The following is a 21,813-nucleotide window of genomic DNA, read 5'->3' as shown; positions in this document are numbered from 1 at the left end:
ATATATATATATATATAAATAAAATGAGATATGGGATCCCGACAGTCAGGATGTCGACGGTCAGACTGCTGACAGAGGCATCCCTACAGTCAAAATCCAGGTCTCATTTCTTAAGTATTATAACCCATTCCGTGCTGCCATATTCCAGCCAAAGAACGAAGGACTGGACTATAGAGCTCTTGTAAATAGTATGTGCTATGAGGATTAAAACGTAAATAGTGTGTGAGCGCAATACCTGTATAGTTGAAAAAGGTTAGTACATATTCATGTTTATGAAGTTCTTTTGTTTGCATATGTTTTGATTGTCCCGTGTGGGGAGATCAAGGTTCCAATATTACCGGCAGTTCGCCTCACTTAGGTGGCAAAAAAGAGAGAGCTGTCTAGCTGTCCCTATTTCTGCCTACCTTGTCCGTGATGTGCTGACCGTGCCGGCTAGTTTCTTCTTTGTCCATCTCTCTTGTACGCCTGATGGCGCTGTATGACGACATCTCTCCCGATTCACAGGTGGTACGCTTCCCAACGCGTTTCAGGTTGCCGAACTTTGTCAAGGATAGAGTTTAGGCTCTGCGGACTCCTCTTTATTTAAAAAGTGAATTGCTTTAATTAAAAACATTAATTAAAACAATTAACTTTTTAAATAAAGAGAACGCAGAACCTGAACGCTATCCTTACCTGAAACGCGTTGGAGCGTACCACCTGTTGAACCAGGAAAGACGTCATCATACAGCGCCATCGGGCGTACAAGTGAGATGCACATGCGCAGAATGGATCCTGTGTACAGGAAGATTCCCGACTATCGGAAATCTGCGTTCCGCAGCGCACTACAGTGTGCTGCTGAAAGAGGCCCATTGAACATAATGTCCTTGTGTCATTGGTAAAATCCTTACCTACACCAACAAATGAGATGATCACTCACCATGATGAATAGACGTCAGTGTTGCTTCTCCACTTCACTTTTCTCTGCAGGTATCCACAGGAAAGCTTCTGCGTAGCACAAACTCCACATAAGTCTCCAGGTCCTCATACGCACCAGTTGTTCATGCAGCCAATTTAGTTTGTTTGCAGCATGTTATATCATCCTATATAGGGAGCAAGCAATCCTCAATAAGTATTTATACTTGTTTACGAATTACTTGCTTTTTCAGAATTAAGATAGCACATACTTACACAATTCATTTACATTTGCAGCTATATACATTTAATGATTACAAAAATAAGTAAAGCAAGTTGTGCTACAAAGAACTGTCCACAAAATAAGCACATGGCAACACAAAGGTGATAAAATAATATGGGAAATATTGTGACTGATGCATAATGAGTATGAAGCCAGTTACATAGCGTAACTTGTGTGATTGTGCGCTGCATGTCTTGAAAAGAGCCTGCAAAAGATTTGTGTGATTCTGCCACTCACACCTGCTTGTGTTTGGATAGTCGAGACGGGGGCACTCTATTGTAGGCTTTGATCGTATAATTGTGATCACGTGTAGATCGGGACAAAGACACGCAGATGTCAGAGAAAGCCATATTACATGCAGGTGGTCAGGGGCTAATCCGAATAGCAGATAATGATAAATCGCTTGTTATTGGCTGTGAGCAAATACTCTGCTGATGCCGATTGGTGATCTCTTTGCCAGGCATGTATTATGCTTTTTTTGTATGGTTCTTAGCAACATTTTCTTTCTTTTTCACACACCAAATGGGGAATTGCTTCTGCTGTATTAGATACGTTTTTACAGTTACTGATGCCTAATATCAAATGAGTTTCTAACTAATGAAATACATGATTAAAACAAGGGTGCAACTGGGACATAAGTGATGTGTGAGGTATATGACCTAGGCCTGTTGTGAATGCTATTGTTGCTAGCCAGTAAGATTCTTAAGATAGTTGCTGCATTGCTCATGGTCACAATAGCAGCTTCTTTTATGTACGTAAATGGGGATGCGGTCAGAATGCCGACCACTGGGATTCCAGCCGTCAGAATGCCGATGGTAAGAACTGGGGTCAGGGCGAGGGTTAGGGAAAGGGGGTAGGGTTATGTAATAGGGGAGGGTTAGGGTTAGGCTACAGGGAGGGAGGGTTAGGCAGTAGGGGGTGAGGTTAGGTTTAGGCACCAGGTAGGTGAGGGTTAGGGATTAGGTTAGGTTTACCTGGGGGCATCGGCATTCTAACCGGTCTGGATGCCCCCGTCAGGATTCTGACTGCCGGTATCCCGTACCCAACCCCGTAAATGACCTGCAATTTGGGGCCCAGTTGCTGCCAACTTTACCTAAGCCTCTTTTTTTCTTTTCTTATTTTTTAAACTGTGCTAATAAATGTAAAACATACAAAAACATACAAGCACTTGAACATCATGCCATACATTTAGGGTTGCCACATGTCTGAGATTCCTCCGGACAGTGCAGAAATCATGAGATCGGTCTGAAGGTTTGTCAATCCCAGATGGGAAGTGTTGGGAAAGCCAACTGGCCACAGAGAAAGAGCTCAAGTCACGGACCTCTATGCTGCTCCCGCCCACCTGTGGTCCATCACCTGTGACTCTGCTAATATTCCCATGACGACTCTCTATCCTCCTTCAAACCGATCACGCTTGGTCGCGGTACCATTAATTTAACCAATAAAATCCAAGGTTGGTCCTGCACATTGCTGCTGATTGGTCTACGGTGGAGTACGTTGCTCTGGCTACAGGTGACTTCCTAGAGTGAAAGCCACCAGGTGGAGTTCAATCCTGTAGACATGGCTTTTTTTATTCAGCGTTCTGGGACTCCCCTGTCCCACACTGTCTAAGTGAGTATCTCCACATGCATTATATAAGTATGCCTGATGTCCGGTATCATGTGGCTGACAGTCAGGAGCCCACAATTAGTGAGCTAGCAGTAGTAAGACAAGATTAGGTGCCCTTGGCAGGATTCACTGGCAGGCAGTGGGCACTAGAGTAGAGGGCATACTTGTTCTGGGCCCCCAAGGACAGGAGTGCAGAATGTCGATTGTTGTCCCTTGTGTCACTGAGAAAAACTGACCTCACCAGCAGGACCTGTACACTGAAGCTGCAGCACGCATTGTACAAGCATCCTCCTCTAACTCACTGGTCTGGTCTGCAATACTGGTTTTCAGGGGATCCGTTTACCAATATGCACACAAGACAATTGATGGACAGATGTATAAACCTTTTTTCATAATGAAATGCATATCCGTTACAAAACAGAAATCCATGACTGGTGGTATCAATACAACTATGCATTTAATAACTGGAGTATGTTTTTACAAATGCTGCTTATTAATCATGCAAAAGCAAATTTAATTTTCTACATAAGTTTCTCAAAAGTGTACGATATTCTAGAGTTTATAAAGGAGCATGCGGGTAGCGCATTTAAGGGGCATGAGGGGGCACTCACATAAAAAAAGGAGGATGTACAGGAGAGGTGATACATATAAACACCATAAGACGGCTCTGACATAGAGAGGGTCATGTTGAGGAGATGATTTTTTATTTATTACCAGTTATTTATATAGCACACATGTCTATCGTAGTGTATTAAAGAGAATGTTTTCCCAATAACATCAGCCCCTGCCCTAGTGGAACTTACAATCTATGGGCTTGATTCAGTACAGATCGCAAGTCTGTAATCGCACGCACACTCTCGCTGGGAAAATATGCCAATGAATGTGCCATCTCAGCGCAATCGCAGCACTATACCAAGACGCCCATTAGCTTATAAAGTCACCCAAATCCCATTACATACATCCGCAAGTCAGCAAAAACATCGGTAACATCAAGAAACATCGGACCCATACGCAGAGTTGTGGTTGAGCATGACATGCCTCACAACCTTCCTGTCGCCATGTAGTGCTCTGGCTGCATATGCCGTCGCTGGGGCCTAATTATGCACGCTCCTCTAACGGCATTCAAACGCACAGACACGCCTGTGTTCCTTCGACCACCCCACTCTCCACCCACAAACGGTGCTTCCGGTAATTCATTTCTGTGTGCCGCTGAATGTCTGCTGCATTTGCATACCCGATCACAGTGGCCGGCTTGCGCACTGCGATGCATACGCAGAACGCAAACATCGACCGTTTGCGTGCGATCCAACCTGAATCAGGCCCTATGTTCCCTACCACATATACACACACACACAAACACACTTGGGTTATTATTATTTTTTTTGGGGAGCCAATTAACCTCCCATTATATTTTTGGATTGTGGGGGGAAACTGGAGGGAATCCATGCAAGCATGGAAGGAATATACAAACTCCACACAGTTATGGCCATGGTGGAAATTGAACCTTTGACCTCAGTGCTGTGAGGCAGTAATGCTAACCATTACATCATCTGTGCTGTATATAAAAGGGGCATTAGAGGGCTCTGACATATATAAAAGGCATGTCAAGCATATGGAATTTAAAATGGGCATGTGGAGCATATGGAATATAAAGGAGCACTTGGAGGGGTCAGATGACATGAGGTGCATGAGGGGGCTCTAATGACATATAATGGGGTATTCAGGGGCTCTGAAAGCATATAAAGAGGCATGTGGAGCTAATGGCATGTGAGGGTTAGAAATCTGAAAAAAAAAATAGTTGTAAACCTACTGCGATTTTGGACTGACCACTAGCGACCCTCCTTGTCACAATCCCTGAAAATTAAAAGGTGGCAACTCTACATATATCACCTGTAAGCCCACTAAACTTTGGTTTTACTGTATTTTTTTGTGTTGTGATCATGTCATGTTCATTGTCTCAATAATTGTACAATACTGTGGAATAGGTTGGCACAGTATGCATAAAATAAAGTATGAATAAAGCTCTAAATTGTGAATCTCTCATAAATAATAATATTTATACAGTATAGACAATGATACATTTGGAAAACTTGGACATGCTGGATAAACTATTCCCTCCAATGTCAATTTATCAGTCCTTTAAATTCCATATACCCTAAATGCATACCTAACAGGTAATATACACTGCACTAGCATGGAAATGAGAGTACCTTTATACAGGACCTTATATCCCCCACTAACTAAAATCTAGTGTCTGTTTTATTATTGTTCTTGCTCTGCCTCCACAACCCAATTCCTTTCTCCTCCCTTCGTAGTATTTGCTTGCTCACGTTAGAGAAACCAGCTGTATCACTCTGGAAACGATCATTCATTATTGATCCGGGATGCAATTCCATGGTAATATTACTAGAAAGAGTTGTAATTCTTTTTATAGTTATTGTAATATTATCTGTACTACTTTTTTGTTTCAGGGAACTGCAATTTTTTTAATCTTTAGACTGCTTACTAGAAGTGGCTCATTATCGTGTGGCTGGGCAGGATCACAGTAGTCTAAATAAACATAACTAACAAATGGTTGTGTCTTTTGCAGACCGTTTGGGTTGCAGTAACCCTTCTACACAAAGTACATCATTCTTCTGTCCGGTTTATTTGGAATGGTAGACCCCCGAGGTGATCCATTAACATTCTTGAGAAACCCATTACCAGGGTTGGAAGAGGATTTCGTGATATTAAAATATATTATTTGGCTGTACATTTCTCCCAGATTTCCTCTTCATACTCCTTGCCAGGGGATGTCTTCTTGGCTAGATCTCTAATCTAACTTTTTAAGTTGATAAGATCTGTCTTCCGTAAACTACTTCCAACCCTTAAATTCTTTTTAAAAGAATGGAATTTATACTTCCTAAAATGAAGTTTCATGTCCCCAATTTCCCATGAGGAATAACCAGAGTTTTGCACCAGGAATTGAAGCAGATCTTAAATCCCCCTCTGATATTTGTGAGCAAACAACATTAGCTGCGCCTCTCTGACTTCTAACAAAACTCTTCTACTCATTCTTAGTCTAACTACTTTCGACACAACATTTCATGAACTTACTCCTCCAAACCCTGCTCCTTTGCACCCCTACTCCTTTTGAATGCTTCTATATACTGCCCTATGTCTAAGGATAAGATATCACAAGCATCCTCCTTGATGCTGCTCTCCCTGTGCAAAACTATTATGAAGCAGCATGGGTGATAGCCTTTACCCTTACCCCTGATGATGAGGTTTGGGAGAATATGAAATTGGAAATAGCTAAAAGCTCCATTTCCACCCGAATGAAGGAAACATGTTATAAATTGTACTATCAGTGGTAATATATCCCCTGGGAGACTCAACCAAATGTTTCCTTCTGCCTGATCCACTTGCTGTAAAAAAAACAGCAGGGTACCCTAGTACATATTTCTTGGACCTGCCCAGTGATTGCCTCCTACTAGTCAGCAGTTCATGACCTACTGAATAGCCCCAATACTGAAATATCTATGGGTCCCTCTTTTATGCTATTCACTAACGATACTGGATCAGAACCTCTATATACCCCTGCCTGTACCTTCTAAAACCCTTCCTATAAACCTCTAAGGATGACGCTAATTTGCGTACGCAGTCATACCATAAATAAAGCCTTAGACGTGGAATCTGTGGTTCCAAAGCACAAGTGTTATTCAGGTAAAAGTTCAGACAGTTACACGCAATTGATCAAGACACAATTTATGCGCAAAAGGAAAATTATACAGACCCAAGTACAGTATACATACGCAGGCGCTTCCGGACCCGGAGATAGGCATCAGCAAGAGACGCCTCCAAGTCATACAGCGTTCAGCACGAAGACTGAGAACCAGCATTCGTGCACACATATTTATACCTCCACAGAATAAACAGGACAATAGGGAAGTTTGTTGCTGGTGTCATTGGTTCCCAGGGGAGAAGCATCTGTTACAGCACATTTAACAGGCTAGTTCAAATAGACTCTCCCTGCCTCTAACAGCTGGGGATCTTCCTCTTCACGCCCCCTGCAACATCCTAACAGTTGTTCCTAAAATATACATTTTGTTGCTTGTAGGCTCTGCGATCCATAACTTGAGAATGCATGATGCGATCTCCCCACCGATAACACCGGAACACTGTAAAAAGAGTACGCATCAGTACAACTCCAAACACGGCTTGTTTAGCATGTATAATACCTTGGTTATCAAATATCTTTATTTCTCAGCATTTAAACTAACTGAACCAACTTAAATCATACACTTTAAAGCGTATTGCACCTTATGTGTGAATATGTAATGTGTGGGTATTCAGGGTTTGATAGAAGGTCACTAGTTAACTTGGGGCAGATGCGTGCGCATAAAGCTAATAAAACAGCGGTTTCATACAAAGTCCTATGCATTCGCTAATATGCGACTAGTTAACAGCGCAATTGTGTGTATTAATGTGTGTATGAGAAATGGTGAAAGATGCAAACGCATGGTGCTATTAGTATTATCGCCACATGTACTAAAATGTGAGTTTATCTAAAATGGTGCTTAGGCGGCCATTCGCAAAATGGCATCTTGCGATCTCATTTTCAAGATGGTGTCTTGCGGCCATTCGCAAGATGGCGTCGCCGCGATTCAATTTTAAACTGAACTTGTCTCAGCCAATTATTCAGCTTCGACAGTCCACCCTTTGATAGCAAACAACATGCTATCACAATCTGCTATTAGAATTTAATTTAGGCTTACATTTACATATTATTTGGTTTTATTATGGGATGGCACAAGGTGGTTCTTAATCCATTAATAATGTGTCTCTGAGTGGGGACATAAAACTACTCTTATATACGCACACCGCGGATCTTGGAAGATCATGTGAAAGGTGTGGGAATGCACCAATCTTATAATAGCAGTCTTGAAGGGGAGTTGAGACTTTACATTATCTGAGGTGTTCTATAAATAACATTTCAATAATACATTCTATGTATGTCTAAATATAATACATCAAACGATTGTATTTCCTAGTTCAGGGTTGTAATGCAGTTCTATATTTACCTCAGTATACATATTGTCATTACTGACCACCATCATAGTTTCATTCTTTCGTTTCACTCTGTTTTTACATTTTCCGCACTTCAACACAATAGGAACACACCGGACGCATATGCCAATTATTATGATGACAATCAGTATAAGGATTAAGAATATGCCTATGCTGGCGATCACTTCCTGGACCCATTCCCCTAGACCTGAGAACCATTTCACTGGGTTCAGCCATGAAACCCATCCTTCGATCTTCTTCCCTATTTCAGCCACTGAAGCATTATGGTTTTTGCTAAATTCCCACTTTAGCTGCAGAATTTCATCCATCTTCCGGTCTATCACCTCCTTAGGGTCGCTGGTATCATTGGTGACATAGGTGCAACATTTTACTCCAAATTGGCTTCATCAGCTCTGTTGTTGCCCAGTGACACCGGGTCATCCTCACATGTGTGGGCCTTGCATTTAATTACTGCCACTGCCTTGGGCAGTTGGATTGCTTCTAAAAGATGTTTTATGTGTCGGGAATGTGCAACTGGTGTGCCTGCTGCTGTCATAAAATTTCTCAGACATCATAGAGCCCCAAAATCGTGCACCACCCCAAACGCGTACCTCGAGTCAGTGTAAATGTTAGCAGATTTGCCTGCTGCCAGTTCACATGCTCTAGTCAGTGCTACTAACTCTGCCACCTGGGCTGAGTGAGGAGGACCGAGAGGTTTAGCTTCTATGATGTCTGTGTCATTTACAACAGCATAACCTGCACATAATTCACCTGTGTCTGTTTGTCTATGACAACTCCCATCCGTATAAAAAGTTACATCCACATTCTCTAAAGGTGTGTCATGCATTTCAGGTCTAGCAGTAAAGGTCTGATTCAGATATGTCATACAATCGTGCGGATCATTATGTCTGCCGAACTCACCTCCCACCAGCAACTCATCTCCTTCCACCCTTTGTACATCATGTTGTACATATGGTAGGTATGTTGCTGGATTCAGCGTACTGCAACGTTTAACAGTAATATTTGCAGGAGCGATTAGAGCTAGTTCCCATTTGGTGAACCTAGCCGAGGAGATGTGTCTGGTTTGAGCTGAGTTCAACAGAGCAGATGCAGCATGGGGAGTGTAGACAATCATATCATGGCCCAATACTACGTCCTCACTTTTACTCACCAATAGAGCGGTAGCTGCTACACTTCTCAAACAGGTGGGGAGTGATCTTGCTACCGTGTCCAATTGGGCACTGTAGTATGCTACGGGCCTACTGGCATCACCATGTTTTTGTGTAAGGACACCTGCAGCACAACCATCGGCTTCCGTACAATACAAATTGTCAAAAGGTTTTTCATAATCAGGTATTTCCAATGCAGGAGCTCTTGTCAGACTATCCTTAAGATTAAGGAAAGCCTGTTCTGATTACTCTGTGTGTATGACACGATCGGGCTTTGAGGAAGAGACTAAGGGCTTTAGTCAGAGGCGGCCGTACGGTCTACGACCGCCTCGATGTTTGTCTAGTGCGCATGCGCACGAGGGAGCCGGCTCCTTCGTGCGCATGCGTGAGATCCGCTACGACCGACAGCGCCGGTCGTAGCGGGTCTCTTTCCAAAGGGGGTGAGCTGTCGATGTTGATTGACAGCTCGCCCCGTTTGGAAGGCGGGCCGGGGGGGTGGCAGCCCAAACGGAGGCGTTCCCATGGGAACGCCTGCCGTTTGGGGGAGGCCCCACTGACATCACTAGTGATGTCAGTGGAGAGCTTCCGATCTGACAGAGCCAGAAGCTCTCCGGGGCTTACGACAAGTGAGACCCTACCCTAGGGTCTCGTCGTAAGCCCCGATGGTCGCTATGGTCAATGACCATCGCGACCATCACCCTAGCGGTCGTTAGAGCTGTGGGTGTTAACCCACAGCCTAACGACCGAAACAGGGGCGGGCGGTCAGGATGCAAGCGGCCACCCAGTTTCTGAGCGACCGCTTGCATCCTCCGACCGCCTCTGAATGAGGCCCTAATTCCTGTAAAGGTAAGGCCAAAATAGAAAAACCTGGTATCCACATTCTACAGTATCCACACATTCCCAAGAAGGTACGAATTTGCTGTTGATTGTGCGGCAGTGTAATGTTTTGTATGGCTTGGATTCTATCTGTTGTAAGGTGTCGTAAACCCCTGGGTTAGGCAGTGTCCCAAATATTTTACTCTGGATTGGCACGGCTGTAGTTTGTCCTTAGCCACCTTGTGTCCTGTTTGTGAGAGATGAAGTAACAAAAGTTTAGTAACATTCAAACATGACATGAACGAGTCAGAACATAGCAATAAATCGTCCACATATTGAATTAGAACAGATCCATTGGCAGGTTGAAAAGATTGTAAACAGTCGTGCAATGCCTGGGAGAAGATACTGGGGCTGTCTATGAAACCTTGGGGTAATCGTGTCCATGTGTATTGTAAACCTCTGTATGTAAAGGCGAATAGATACTGACAGTCAGGATGGAGAGGCACAGAGAAGAAAGCTGAACAGAGGTCAATGACAGTGAAATGGGTTGCATTTGGTGGGATTTGCATCAAAATGACAGCTGGATTCGGCACTACGGGGAATTGGCTCTCTACTAACTTATTAACACCTCTAAGGTCTTGTACCAGCCTATAACCCCTCCCACCACTCTTCTTCACTGGAAAGATGGGACTGTTGGCTACACTAGCTGTACGAACTAAAATTCCCTGTTGCAATAATCGCTCAATTATTGGAAAAACCCCTAATTCTACCTCCTGTTTTAGTGGGTACTGGGGAATTTTTGGAGCTTGCCTTCCGCTTTTTAAATTTACCATTACTGGGCTTACGTTTGCCATTAATCCAGTGTCCTGTCCATCTTTAGTCCAAAGGGAATCTGGAATTCGGGACAACATTTCATCTACCTGTGATGGAGTTTCATTTAAAACGGTAGAGTGATACATTATCCTTTGAGGAGTGTCTAACATATCCCGCACCTCGTATACCATTCTCTCTGGGATATCTAAAAATACACCATCAGGGGTGCAATATATAACACATCCCATCTTACATAACAAGTCTCTGCCCAGTAGGTTAGTAGGAGCCGCAGCAGCCAGGAGAAAAGAATGCCTGGTATGCAACGGCCCAATAGTAACCTCTGTGGACTTTGTTAAAGGATAATGTTCCACTTTACCTGTTACACCCATTGTTGGTACTGTCTCGTTGGTCACCTGCAAATTAACGGGAGATTTTATCACCGACCTGGTCGCCCCTGTGTCTACAAGAAAAGGATATTCAGTACCAGCTATATCAACCATCATGACCAGTTCTTCCCTAGTACTTCCGTTAACCTGACCATCTGTAGACTACAGGTATGACCTGACCCCTAGCATTGGCTACCATTCTCCAATTAAGCATTTACGGCTACAATTGGAGCTGGTGCCTGCTGAACATTTGCTGGCCTCTGTGCATATCCCTTATGGGGATATCTAGGTCTTCCCTGATGTGGGATCCCTACTCCTTTTACTGTACAGTTTCTACTTAAGTGTCCTGTTTGTTTACAGTTAAAACAGGTTCGTGTTTCGGGTGAAGACATGTGGTGTTGTGAGGTTTGCGCAGAGGGTAAAGGTGGTGGATATTGGTAAGGATAGGGAGGGTAAGGGTATTGTGGGGGATAAGAAGTTGGTGGATAGCCTGGGACCTGTGGTTGCATCGGGTTAGTGGGATAGAGTTGTGTTTATTGTTGAGTGGGGTTAGTGAGAGCACATACTTGTTCAGACGTGAGTGTGTGCAAGTGCAAGTGTGTCTGTTAGCTGAGATGTTACAGTCATTCCCTCCAGAGCTTGTATACTGACAGCCAATAGTTTTTCGCTCTGGGCTTCTCTCTTTTTGGAGATGTTTTTATCATGTTCAATGGCGGTTTCTATGAGGGTATCTATTGTGAGTCCCCGCCAGCCAGGCTGTGAGGTCTGAACCCGAGTTTTTATACTGTCTTTCAGACCGTTCACAAGTACTGTGACTATCATCCCCCGGTGGTGAGTGCTATCTTTAATATCCTCTATCCCAGTGTACTGGGTGATAGCCTGCAGAGCCCGATCGCAATAATCTTCTGCAGTCTCACTCTCTTTCTGCTTAATGGTGAAAATTTTCTTCCAGTTAACAACTACAGGAAAATATATACCCAACTGAGTTACAATGCGGGAAATGTTACCTTGGTTTACTTGGTCTGTTAAGGGAACGTCACCATCCAATACACAATCCGTGATAAATTTTGTCACGTCGGTATTGCGTGGCAGACAGGCCCTTAACACCACACGCCAATCTTTATTAGTGGGCTCATGTGAACTACCCAAATTTCTCAAAAATCTTTGACATTTGGCTAATTCCTTTTTGGGATCGGGGAAATCATTTATGATGGAATTTAGTTCTGCTCTTGTCCAAGGACAATGCATTACTACTTCCCTCGTGGGCACTATACCGTTCGCGTCTGCATTTCCATTTGGAACAGTTATTGTCCGAATGGGATGCAGACCGGTAGAGCTGTTACCTTTGACCTGATTACCTGGCTGGGGGTTTAGTCTGCTGCTGCTACGTATGGTATGAACAACTTCCTCTACAGGTGCAGAGGGCATTAACACTTCCATTGCTGTTACCGATGGAGATGGCGGCACCACTCGTGATTGTGGTGATGCAGCATCTATCATCTCCACAGCATGGGAAATGGCAGACATTACAATAGGCTCATCATCCGCATCATGAACATTTTCTTTATAGTTGCTTAAGAGAGGGTACAAGTTGCTTGTTACATTTTTATGGGTATTTTTGGTAACTGTACTTGCACCTCCATCCACATAAGGTGGGGGAGGTCAGCGTGAACTGCTGGCAATACTCTCCACGACACTACCTTGTCGCACGTGCACGCCATTTTGCGGCTCGCCCGTATTGCAATTCAGCGTCGCGAATGAATTTTCTGCCAATGTGCTCACGATGCTAGTTTGTGTCTTTTGCACATTGTTAAGCCACGCATCCCCTTCATGCTGCCACAGTTTTAAACATTCAAAATATTTAACCTTTTTCTCTCGGGAGCGCATCAAACTGATGTGATCCCGGACATTGTCTAACACATTTTTATCAAAACTACCAATTCTGGGAAACGGTCTAACACTCTTCCTCGTCATATTAAACCATAAATTACAATACCTTATTGCATAAGTACCGTACTTGGTATGCATGATACGACGGGCCGAACCGATCGGCGCCTCCATTAGCAGCATATCATTGCCTAACATCTCTACTGTTTGCGTGGCTCCCATTCTGAGACAACTCCTACGCTTTTCAATATAGATTTAAACCGGTGAAAGACAATCAAGACACTTTCACTTAACCTGTGGACGATTTAAGTCGGCGGCGCCCACACACCTGGATAAGATTTAGTAAGGGAAATTCCACACCTGGATAAGATTTGAAAAAGGCAACTTACACACCCGGATAAGATTTAGTAAGGCAACTTCCACACCTATGAGAGTTTATATGTCGGCTACTCTCACGCACCTCTCTACAACAAAGACAACATGTACACCTGCTACTGTGTATAGAACAGTAAAGCTGCTTACCGAGCGGCTAGACTAACCCTTGCACATAGCCCTTAAGGATCATACGATACCCTTAACTTTGTTCAACAAATATTCACTGTTACACACTTTTTTCCTGCGCAGAAAAATACACATTAACCCAGATATTGGTAATAGAAAAAAATGTAAACCTCAATGGCTTTGTTCAAGCACGTGGCAGCACAACCGGAAGTACGTATACGCTATTGTGCGACTAGTTGCATACACAATAATGCGACTACCACACAACCGTATAATGGCTTTTTAACTGCGTAAGCAAAAGTGCGTCTTTGCTATGCGCAAACCTGCGACTTAGCCGCGTACTCAGTACTGCGACACCCCTTTAAACGTAAGGTTCTATCAACAGAGGAAAACAAACTTTTTCCTCTCTTGTCCCTGGATTCTAGTCAGCTTCCTTGATTCACACGAAGATGGATAGCGAACTTTCAGCACAAAGCGATTGCAGGCAAACCCTGCATGTGGCCATTCCACCCTTTGCTGAAATATCAATAGACGTATGTACCGCGTCAGCAGGTAAGTGACTTCACTACGAGCCCCCAACTAACGATACTTGATCAGAACCTCTATATACCCCTGCCTGTACCTTCTAAAACCCTTCCTATAAACCTCTAAGGATGACGCTAATTTGCGTACGCAATCATACCATAAATAAAGACTTAGACGTGGAATCTGTGGTTCCAAAGAACAAGTGTTATTCAGGTAAAAGTTCAGTTACACGCAATTGATCAAGACACAATTTAGGCGCAAAAGAAAAATTATACAGACCCAAGTACAGTATACATACGCAGGCGCTTCCGGACCCGGAGATAGGCATCAGCAAGAGACCCCTAGTCATACAGCGTTCAGCACGAAGACTGAGAACCAGCATTCGTGCACACACATTTATACCCCCACAGAATAAACAGGACAATAGGGAAGTTTGTTGCTGGTGTCATTGGTTCCCAGGGGAGAAGCATCTGTTACAGCACATTTAACAGGCTAGTTCAAATAGACTCTCCCTGCCTCTAACAGCTGGGGATCTTCCTCTTCACGCCCCCTGCAACATCCTAACAGTTGTTCCTAAAATATACATTTTGTTGCTTGTAGGCTCTGCGATCCATAACTTGAGAATGCATGATGCGATCTCCCCACCGATAACACCGGAATACTGTAAAAAGAGTACGCATCAGTATAACTCCAAACACGACTTGTTTAGCATTTATAATACCTTAGTTATCAAATATCTTTATTTCTCAGCATTTAAACTAACTGAACCAACTTAAATCATACACTTTAAAGCGTATTGAACCTTATGTGTGAATATGTAATGTGTGGGTATTCAGGGTTTGATATAAGGTCACTAGTTAACTTGGGGCAGATGCGTGCGCATAAAGCAAATAAAACAGCGGTTTCATACAAAGTCCTATGCATTCGCTAATATGCGACTATTTAACAGCGCAATTGTGTGTATTAATGTGTGTATGAGAAATGGTGAAAGATGCAAATGCAGGGTGCTATTAGTATTATCGCCACATGTACTAAAATGTGAGTTTATCTAAAATGGCGCTTAGGCGGCCATTCGCAAAATGGCGTCTTTCGATCTCATTTTCAAGATGGTGTCTTGCGGCCATTCGCAAGATGGCGTCGCCGCGATTCAATTTTAAACTGAACTTGTGCCAATTATTCAGCTTCGACACCCCTCAAGATCGCAACAAACTATCTGTAAACATAATATTGGTCACTACAAGAAGTATTGTTGCGAAAAATACACTCCCTCCACTCCTTTCTGTCCTAAAAACTCACCTATTACCTGCATGACAGGGGCCACGTATGCCCAGACCTAGGCTCGCTGGCTCTCACTTGAAGGTGCCTCTCTACCCTTTCTCTCTGTTGCCCATTATTACAGTCAGAATCATGCCCGATATTAAGCTACACCTTTCCTTCTACAGTTGCCCTCCATTATGGCACCTTTAACCTGTACTGATTCATTAACCCTTTATCTCCATTCTAGAGCATATATGCACAACTGTTTCTCTTTCCTGTAAGTCCTGTTCCACCACCGCCTAAATACCGCACCCCCCCTCCTTTCCAGCTCTACATAAAGAGTATGCAGAGATTCATGTTTTACCTACTCGGTTTTTATGCTAATAGTACTTATTGTTCATGTTGTAAAACAATTTACCCCTGTTTATATTGATGTATGGTTGGGCTCTTTGAACAACTAAAATAACGAATGATATAAAAAACGGCTGCTTGCGGTACATAAAGATGTAAAACGCTTTCTTGAATGTAGATAATCAACGCTAAAATTTTAGCTTTTGTACAGTATATTGTAACAATGAAAACTACACTGCAAGGCATTAAAAGACCTTGCATAATGTTTAAGGTCATATGTAACACATTATTTTTTATAAAGGCAGTAACAGCCTTGAAAAGGTTTCTACATGTTAAATACAGATTTTAGAAATGTGATCTCAAAATACAGCATCGCTACTATTTGTAACAAATAAAAGGTTTTAGAATAAGTGGTCTCTTTTTTGTCATATAAGCTGTACATAACGTGGCAATGTGTGGATGCAGCAGGCTTCAAGAGAAAATAATAAAACGGAGTGTTCATAAGAATAGTAAAAAATTGGTGTAAAATCCAGAAAAGTGTAAAATAAGGGGGAAGACTTAAAACATCCCATAAATTTAGTAAAATATGGAATAAACACAAGGCAAATTGCAATTGACTAACATGTAACATTTTGTTAAAGAGTTTGGGTATCTGGCTCCATGTGTCTATAAAATTACAGTTAGTGATTCATTTTTGGAATCAATTTCTATTGAAGTCAATTGGAGCACACTTAACCTTTACTCCCCAACATATTCTGCTTAAATATATTAAAATTAATGTTTACACTTTATGAAGTAATACAAAATAAATAAAAATTTCTGAGCATTTTTCTTGGGGAAAAATATCGTACATTAAGAAAAAACTAAAATATTTTGCTTATGGCCATTAACGGCCTTCTATATGGTCCTGCTATCTCAGTTGTCACTTTCTTCGGGTCTAGGATGCTTTCCCCACTTTATCATGCACTTCTACCAGTATACTGTTGTGTGCAAAAGTCACACAACCTCGCCACGAGTACAGCTTACTGCCACTTTTAATTGAATCTCGCTGCATTTCTCGGGTGCATGCACAGCTATTCAGCCGCCGCGACTTCATACCCATTCCCGCACAAGTTCATATCCCGACAGGGTAGGTAAGTACTCTATCCCTACCCCTCTCCCCCCCCTAGTGGTGCCTAACCTCTCCCTGGGGGTGCCTAACTCCCCCCCTTACTGCACCCTAAACCTAATTCAGCCCTAAACTGCCTAGGGGTGCCTAGCCCTAACCTCCCCCCCCCCACCCGAACCTAAGCCTAGCCCTGCTACGCTTCCTAAACCTAACCCCCCCCCCCCCCTGCGGCTAATGCTAAGGGCTACCCGGACTTACCTCGTTCGGGCTGGCGTCCTGACGTCAGGATTAAGAGAGGCATTAGTATTTCGACGCCTATATTACATCCCTTAAATTCGGACGTCCGTATTGACACCGGCAGCCACAAAACTACAAAAAAAAACCCTTGTGCGATGTATGTGCATTTCATGATGCAAACTTGCTTTTGCAAACTCGTAAATAAAGATTCTGAAACAGCAAATGAATGTAACGTGGTAGTATAATAGCACAATCCCTGCTAAGCAGTCTAAATGAGATCTAAAATAAAGAAATGGGATAGAAGGATTTATATATCACATTTCACAACACTGGTGCTAGTCCACATCATTAGTGCATGTGGTTGCTTGCTGTGTTCCCCAAGGGAGTGCCTAATACTTCAACAGGCATCAGGGTAGTGAAGACAAAAAAGTGCTGACTTGAGGATCAGTCTCCCCAAGTCAGGACTGTAAGATACAGATAGACACACACACTACCTCACGACAGAACAGCAATGTGAATGTAACTGAAAGCATTCTAACTTTTATCCTAATTTTCTTTCCTCTTCCCAGTAACTGTCTCGGTGGGACTGAAGCTGGACTGCAGGTTTATTGCACACATTGATCACACAGCCTTGCTTATTGCACCTTAGCGACACAGCTTCCATCAGTAACTGCTCCCAAGCATACAGCACTGGCACGCAGCAGCTAATAACAGCAGAACGCTTTCCTTTGGAGAACCTCAGATAAACAGAGGGGGTTCGAGCTGTAGATGAATGAGCATCCACAGAGAACAGCAAAATCCTCTTACAGCAAATTACATAGGGTTCTGTGTGCTAAACTTTAATTATAACAGCAATTTAATTTGTGAGTACACTATAAATGGCAACCTTTGTGTGTAGACTACAAACTACTCCTTGTATAGTCGCATTTCATTTCATAATATAGATGGCGACCAGTGAAAACCAATCTACTTTGAATGTAAAGAAAACATAAAGGGGAGGGACAAAAAAAAAGGTACAGAAGAGCAACGTTTAAAGTTACACTTTGCCAGCTGATGCTATATAATTGCTTGTATGTAAATATAGACAGCAAGCATATGAAGAGTCAAATGAGATGTTTACTAAAACGTACATGTAGTAACACAGACTGATCAATGGTAACTGCTGATTGATTGCTATGGGATATTATGCTAAGCAGGTCTGCACTTATGTTAGAAAATAATAAACAGTGTATAAGAAACTAAGTGGAGCTGCTTAATCTAATTCCAGAACACGGGTATCAAATTCAGATTGTTGTTGTGCATCAGGAATAATCAGATGATATATATTTTTTATAGCTACACACATGCATATAGAGTCATATCTCTCAGATGTATATGTACATACAAAAAGGGGTCTAGTTACTAAGCAGTGTTAGGAGACAGAGTGAAAAGTGATAAGGAGCCAGCCAATCAGCTCCCAACTGTCATCTCACAGGCTGTATTGGAAAAATGACAGTTGGTAGCCGATTGGCTGGCACCTTATCACTTTTCACTCTGTCTCCTAACACTGATTAGTAAATAGACCCCAAAGACTCTTGTTCAACTGGATAATATTGTATGAGCAGCACTATCTGAATTTATGTCAGCCTGGAACACAGACTTCAGCAAAGGGCAATAGTAGGTGTACACTAGGTTCATGATATCTGTGCATTAATTCAAAACAAAACAGGAGAGTAACTGCAGAGCAACTGACTGTAAATTTCAACCTGTGGTGCTCGCAGACAGCTTCAACACAAGCAATATGACCACCCATCCCAGGTTATTTGTAATTTTTGGAGAATTACAACACATAAATTAAAATAGACTTCAAAGGATGGTACGTTCTACCTCCTGACTTATTAAAATCATCTCCTGATTTTCAAAAGTTACAAGGAATATTGGTTCATTGAAAATAGGTGAAGCATGGGCATTTTGTGTTCACCAGGATCTTGGTGTAATATTTTGAGGCGCTGAGTATGGAACGCCTTCACATAAAATAGTCTACCATTATTATGGCTGCAGCAGTGGTGTACAATTATTTCAGCAGGAGAGCACCTTAAAATGTTCTAGTAAATGGTCGAGTACCACACACAAATTATTTTCTCCCTTTCCCTTACAGAGCCACATGTTCCCTGCTCCTTCATTATGCACGGTCTCGAAACTCCCTTACATCTGATCCCCGTGCTAAGAAATTCCAAGGCAGTGCATAATGAAGGATCCGGGAGCCGGCACCTCAGATTTAGTAAGGGAGGCAGAGGTTGTGCAGATCCTGGATGGTGGGCTGTAATTTACCTACCTCAGCCCTATAGTTATGAACTCTGCTCTGACCAGTGCTAGGTTGGGGTAAATTAATGAGTTTAGAGGGTGTGTTTGAAGGCATGGAAGCTGGTAGAGTGTCTGAAAGAGCATGTGAGGACATGCTCCACCATCTAATATCTGTAAATCACATCTTACAAGGTGAGCAACTTCTATTCATCTTCCAGATATATTTACTTTTAGACCGTATTATATTTAATCTATTCTCAGGTATTGTGCCGAGGGACAACTCCATCTCTTTCTTATGCTAATCTTTTACACCTCATGCTCTCTTCCCCTATCACCATCTCCTTGAGCTCCCTGCAATGCACTCACACACCAGAACACTACCACGAAGACCTTTACCCCAGTGACGGACTGGGGTTTGAAGGGCCCACCAGGGAATGCAATCATAGGGGCCCACTAAGGGGTGTGGTCAGTTATTGGAAAGGGTGTGGTCAACCACCAGAGAGGAGTGGCCAGTTATTATAGGAGCGTCAAAGAATAGCATATAAAAGGGACACCTGGAGCGTTCTAAACTATATAAGAGGCACATGGAGGGGCTTGATACCATATAAATGGCATACAGAAAATAGGTAATATAGGTTTATAAACTTTATAGGTAATAAATAGGTCATATAGGTATATAGTAAAAAAGGTAGGTGACTGTAACAGAGCACCAGACTTAGGGGCCTATTCATCATCGATAAATGGGCCGGTAAACATGCGGAAACATTATTCATCATCAGGGGTCCGATAAGACCCCCTGATAATCATCAAACTCCGAAAACTGAACACCTTCAGACGGCGCTTGCTCTCGTAGCACCGCTCTTTCCTATGGGAAGGAGATCCAGGGATGCAAAAGAGATCTGAGCAGATCCCTCCGCCGCCTTGTCACGGACTCTTCGGTGGCAGTGTGATCAATACTAAGTACAGCCTACGATGATGAATAGGCCCCTTAGACACTGAGGACTACAGTATGAACTATAGGCTATAAATTAATACTGGTTCATAATATCATTATTGGTCCATAGAAGATAAATGACAACTTGACAAGTGTTGATACCAGCACCTAAATAAGCATTAACCAGTCACATAGTATTGGTTGCCTTTTTTAAGTATGTTTCATAATATGTATAAATGAAAAAAAATGTTTTTAATTATTTACAATCTGTTCACATTATGGACCTCATTCAGAGCCACTCGCAAAAAGTGAGCGCTCGCTCTGTGAGTGGCCGCTTTTTTTTTTAGCCGGCCTCCTGGCCGCTCGCTAAGCTGTGGGTGATCACCCACAGCTTTTGCGAGCGGCCAGGTGATGGTCGCCACCATCGGGTTTGCGACGAGACCCTTGTGGTAGGGTCTCGTCTGCCGCAAGCCACAGTGAGCTTCCTGCTCTAATAGAGCAGGAAGTTCACTACTGACATCACTCGTGATGTCAGTAGGGCCGCCCACAAACGGCAGGCGTTCCTTCAGGAACGCCTCTGTTTGTCCAGCCACCCCCCCCTCCCACAAAACGGGGCGAGCTGTCGATCAACATTGACAGCCGCCCCGTTTGTAGCTAGCTCCGGAGCGAGTGAATTTCTCACTCGCTCCAGGGCTTGCGCACGCGCATGCGCAGTGCCCCACCATTGACCCGCTTGCGAGTGCACTGCGCTTGCGAGAGGGTCTGAATGAGGGCCTAAGTGAATTGGTTGTCTCTAAGGAGCTGCATGTGAGTTTGCGAAAGCAAACCCGCATTATAAAATTTGCGCACATCCAGGCAAAGTGCACATGAGAAATGCGAGATTCACTTAGCAATGGCAAATCATGGGATACCGACACATCAAGGTCACATGACTATTCTACAAAAGGTGATCTGGGAGAAGTGCATTAACAAAAATGGGAAAATCATCTGGGACATCAGAAAAGTTACAACTGAGATAGCAGGACCATATAGGTGGTTAGAGGGCTTGATTCAGCACGGATCGCAATTGCGATCGCAGCTGCGTAATCGCACGCAATGAAGCTGCGAAAATATGCCAATGCCTGCCAGGGTTCAGCCAGCATAGAGACATCCCACTGCTGCTTTCTTACATCCATAATACCTCGTAGTCCTGCGTATATATCAGTAACATCAAAGGACTTCGGCATGTCACGCACAATTACAGCAAATCTGACCCGTCGGCGAAAGTCTCGGTGCACGCAGTGAGTACTCAAGCTGCGTATGCAATCGCAGTGGCTAATTTATACACACCCATGAAACAGCATTCGAACAGATTGGCACGCCTGTATTTCTCCAACCACTCCCACCACCCCCAAACGCTCACTCCCTGTCACTCACTCTGTATCTTATACGCATGAGCTAACAATCGATTGAACTGCGTACGCAGTTGCAATTGCGATCCCTGCTGAATCAGGCCCAGAGGCCATAAGGACAGTATTGAGGGTTCTTATATGTTGTCAAGTGGATGATTTATATATTTTTTTTATTAATAGTGGAAAAAAAATAATCATGAGAAAGTGTTTTTCAGATATTTTCTCATATATCCAAGGGTCCCTATTTCAAAAACATATTTTTTTTAATCTCCCAAATAATTATCGTACATGTTATATTTGAAGTATATTTAATGTTTAAACAAA

The 21,813-nt window shown here is 43.0% G+C and overlaps 1 protein-coding gene across 4 annotated transcripts in view; it reads right to left on the bottom strand.

Moving 5' to 3' along the window:
• STRBP (spermatid perinuclear RNA binding protein) overlaps positions 1-21,813 on the bottom strand; it is a 197,834-nt gene that overhangs the window by 101,660 nt on the left and 74,361 nt on the right. For all 4 annotated transcript variants that reach the window (XM_088466890.1, XM_088466914.1, XM_088466898.1 and 1 more), the window contains exon 3: positions 917-1,079. In XM_088466890.1, coding sequence (XP_088323016.1) covers positions 917-919 — 3 coding nt within the window. In that variant the 5' untranslated portion in view covers positions 920-1,079. The remainder of the gene's footprint in view (positions 1-916; positions 1,080-21,813) is intronic.

This window comes from Taudactylus pleione, unplaced genomic scaffold (genome assembly GCF_031769625.1).
Source record: "Taudactylus pleione unplaced genomic scaffold, aTauple2 ptg000009l, whole genome shotgun sequence".
NCBI classification, from domain to species: Eukaryota; Metazoa; Chordata; class Amphibia; order Anura; family Myobatrachidae; genus Taudactylus; species Taudactylus pleione.
Note: the sequence above shows the minus strand (reverse complement) of the source record. Positions and strands in the feature narration are given on the sequence as shown.